Here is a 3,911-nt window from a genome sequence, read left to right on the forward strand (position 1 = left end):
AAGGTCGTGTGATCCGCTTTTGCGACCTTTTGACGAGCAAAATCAAGGGGGAAGCCAGATTCACTTTAAAAAAAAACTTGTTATGAACTTACCAGCTGCGGTGATTCACTTAGCACATCTGGCACTAAAAGATCGTAAAATGGGGCAACAACTCACTTGACAAAGGTCTCAGAGAAATTTGGGGCTCAACTGTGGTCGAGGACTACCTGTAGTTCGGATAACAAAACTCCAGCTTCATCAAATTAGGAAATTTTAATCAGAATTTCCTATTTTTTTTAAAAAAAAAATAAAAAATAAAAATAAAATTAATCCCAACCATACCTGTTTCCCGGAGGTGCACAAAGTTCCGCATAGTATTTGATTTTGGGTTCAGTCCCGCTGGTTCTCATTGTAGCCACACATCCGTTACTGAACGTAAACGTGATCATTTGGCTGCTCTTACTCGTGGGGAGCACCTGAGACCAGAGAAGTCAACTTTAGCAACAGCAATGGCACTTAAGACTTATAGACCGCTTCGCGGTGCTTCACAGCCCTTTCTAAGCGGTTTACAAAGTCAGCTTATGGCCCCCAACAATCTGGGTCCTCATTTTACTGACCGTGAAAGATGGAAGGCAGAGTCAACTTTGAGCTGGTTAAGAATCAAACTGCCGAACTGCCGGCAATGGAGAGTCAGCAGGATTAGCCTGCAATGCTGCATTCTGATCACTGTGCCACCATGGCGGAAGGAAGGAAGGAAGGAAGGAAGGAAGGAAGGAAGGAAGGAAGGAAGGAAGGAAGGAAGGAAGGAAAGGAAAGGAAAGGAAAAAGAGGGGAGGGAGCATGGGAGAGAGAGAGAAAGGAAGGAAGGAAGGAAGGAAGGAAGGAAGGAAGGAAGGAGGGAAGGAAGGAAGGAAGGAAGAAGAGGGGAGGGAGGATGGCAGAGAGAAAGAAAGGAAGGAAAAAAGGAGAGGATGGGAGAGAGAAAGAAAAAGAAAGAAAGGAAGGAAGGAAGGAGGAAGGGAAGGAGGGAGGGAGGGAAGGAAGGAAAGAGGAGAGGAAGGGAGAGAGAAAAGAAAAGGAAAAGGGAGGGGGAAGGGAGGGAGGGAAGGAAAGAAAAGAGGGGAGGGAGAAGAAAAGGAGAGAAGAAGGAAGGGAAGGAGGGAGAAAGGAAGGAAAAAGGGGAGGGAGGATGGTAGAAAGAAAGAAAGAAAGAAAGAAAGAAAGAAAGAAAGAAAGAAAGAAAGAAAGAAAGAAAGAAGAAAGAGAAAGAAAGGAAGGAAGGGAGGAATGAAGGAAGGGGAGAGAAGGAAAAAAGAGGAGAGGAAGGGAGAGAGAAAAAGAAAAGGAAAAGGGAAGGGAGGGAGGGAAGGAAAGAAAAAGAGGGGAGGGAAAGAAGGAAAGGAAGGAAGGAAGGAAAAAGGGGAGGAAGGGAGAAAGAAAGAAAAAGAAAAGGGAAGGAAGGAAGGGTAAGGGAGGGAGGGAAGGAAGGAAAAAGAGGGGGAGGGACAGAGAAAGAGGAAGGAAGGAAGGAAGGAGGGAGGGAGGGAGTGAGTAGCAATAGCACTTAGACCAGGGGTAGGCAACCTCGGCTCTTTTATGACTCATGGACTTCAACTCCCCAGAATTCCTGAGTCAGCCATGCTGAGGTGAAAGGGAGAGGTTTCCAAGCTGAGCCATGCTGACTCAGGAATTCTGGGAGTTGAAGTCCACGAGTCATAAAAGAGCCAAGGTTGCCTACTCCTGCCCTAGGCCGCTTTATGACTTGTGGACTTCAACTCCCAGAATTCCTGAGCCAGCCAGGCTGAGGGGAAAGGGAGAGGTTTCCAAGCTGAGCCATGCTGGCTCAGGAATTCTGGGAGTTGAAGTCCATGAGTCATAACAGAGCCGAGGTTTGCCTATCCCTGACTTAGACTTATACACCGCTTCACAATGCTTTACAGCCCTCCCTAAGCGGTTTACAGAGTCAGCCTGTTGCCCCTCAACAATCTGGCTCCTCGTTTTACCGACCTCGGATGGATGGAAGGCTGCGTCAACCTTGAGCCGGTCAGGATCGAACTGCCGAAAATGGGGAGTCAGCAGGATTAGCCTGCAGGTACCCCGTTCTGACCACCGCGCGGCGGCGGCGGCTCCTAATTCAGAAACCATTTTTTTCCCCAGAGCGTGCGACACGTTCACGCACGAAAAACCACAAGACAAATCACAAACGATTCCGTTGGGGGGAAAAAAAAAAGAGTCGCGTCCCAGAAGTCCTACATGTTCTTACGATTCCTTGAACGCTTCCTCTTCTTAATTCCCGTTTTAACCTAGCTAGACTTCTGGAGCCAAGTCCACAAAACGCACACCGAGTAGAAGTAAGGAAAGAACCGCTTTACTTCCACGGTGTTCTGTACCAGCCTACTACCGGCCCCTGCAGAAAAGGCAGGGACAAACCCCTTTAAAAAAAGGCAAGAGGCTGGAACTAAGCCTGCCAAATTTATTAACATAAAACAGAGCAAACACGAACCATGAAACAGGAGCTATTGAAACGGTTGCCTTCAGCAAACCAGCCCTCCCACGCATTCCCCTTTTTAAACAGTTCACGGCGTGGCTTCTCTCTGCCTCCTTCCGAGGTGCCCCCATTGCCTTCCTCTGTTTACTCCTGATTTGACTGCCTCCTGCGTTGGGCGTCCTTGAACAGGGCCAGCTGTGGGTCATCTTCATCCACGCTGTCAGGCTCACACAGCTGGGTCTGAGTAGTAACCAGATGGGAGGGGCCTGGCTGAGGGCTCTGCGGAGCCTCAAGGCTATCCTCAGCAAGCTCTCCAACACCCCTCTCCTCCTCCTCTGAATTGTCCGACCCAACTGCCGAACCCACAGGCTGACCCTGAATCACAACACATGGAGATTCTCAGTCATCCAAGTCACGGTCGTCTGGCAGGTGCTTTTTCAAGAGGCAGCTGGACTTAATTGGGTTTTTTTTTCCCCTTGAGAAAGAAGAACAAAACCTTTCGCTTCTCCAGTTCCCTAGAAGGGAAGAAGCCTCTCGGACGAGAAGCGAAATGCCTTCACGCAAAAAAAAAAAAAAAACAAAAAACAAAGAAAGCCCAGTCGTTTTTTTTAAAAAACAAAAAACAAAACAAGCACCTTTGAGATTAAGGAGAGAAGTCATAAATCTGGAAAAAAAACCAACAACAACAACAAAAAAAAAAACCAAGATTTTTCAAGGAATACAATAGAAAAAAAAACCTTGCCAGCTACTTACGGCTTTTTTATCACGCTGGTTACTGTCATAGCCGGTAGTCAGATCTCTGACTCCAGAGACTGGAAATGGTCCACAGGTTTGGGGGTAGGTGTTTCCCCCCTCGTAATTCCTAAGCTTCTCAAACAGAGCCGCGACGATCTTCGGATCGTGACAAATGAAATATGAAGATTTGGTGATATGATAACCGTACCTACACAAAAGGCAAAAGCAGAAATGGTTTCATTAAAGGGGATATTGTATTATTAAGTGTTGTTGTGGTTAGCTGCGAAGTCGTGTCCGACCCATCGCGACCCCATGGACAACGTTCCTCCAGGCCTTCCTGTCCTCTACCATCTTCTGGAGTCCCTTTAAGCTCACGCCTACTGCTTCAGTGACTCCATCCAGCCACCTCATTCTCTGTCCTCCCCTTCTCCTCTTGCCCTCCACCCTTTCCCAGCATGAGGCTCTTCTCCAGTGAGTCCTTCCTTCTCATTAGGTGGCCAATGAGATATAGATATAGATAGATATGTTGTTGTTAGCTGCGAAGTCATGTCTGACCCATCGCGACCCCATGGACAACTTTCTCTCCAGGCCTTCCTGTCCTCTACCATCTTCTGGAGTCCATTTAAGCTCACGCCTACTGCTTCAGTGACTCCATCCAGCCACCTCATTCTCTGTCGTCCCCTTCTTCTCTTGCCCTCAACCTTTCCCA

General features: G+C 47.8%; 2 protein-coding genes across 2 annotated transcripts in view; both read right to left on the reverse strand.

Moving 5' to 3' along the window:
• PGCKA1 (PDCD10 and GCKIII kinases associated 1) overlaps nt 1-3,911 on the reverse strand; it is a 117,597-nt gene that overhangs the window by 29,802 nt on the left and 83,884 nt on the right. The window lies entirely within an intron of this gene.
• Nucleotides 1-3,911, reverse strand: part of PGM2 (phosphoglucomutase 2) — a 27,932-nt gene that overhangs the window by 2,281 nt on the left and 21,740 nt on the right. The window contains exons 11-12 of the mRNA XM_083368016.1: nt 3,221-3,410; nt 322-455 (exon numbers count right to left, since the gene is read on the reverse strand). Coding sequence (XP_083224142.1) covers nt 322-455; nt 3,221-3,410 — 324 coding nt within the window. The remainder of the gene's footprint in view (nt 1-321; nt 456-3,220; nt 3,411-3,911) is intronic.

The sequence above is a fragment of the Vipera ursinii genome, assembly GCF_947247035.1.
Source record: "Vipera ursinii genome assembly, chromosome: 7".
Taxonomy (NCBI): domain Eukaryota; kingdom Metazoa; phylum Chordata; class Lepidosauria; order Squamata; family Viperidae; genus Vipera; species Vipera ursinii.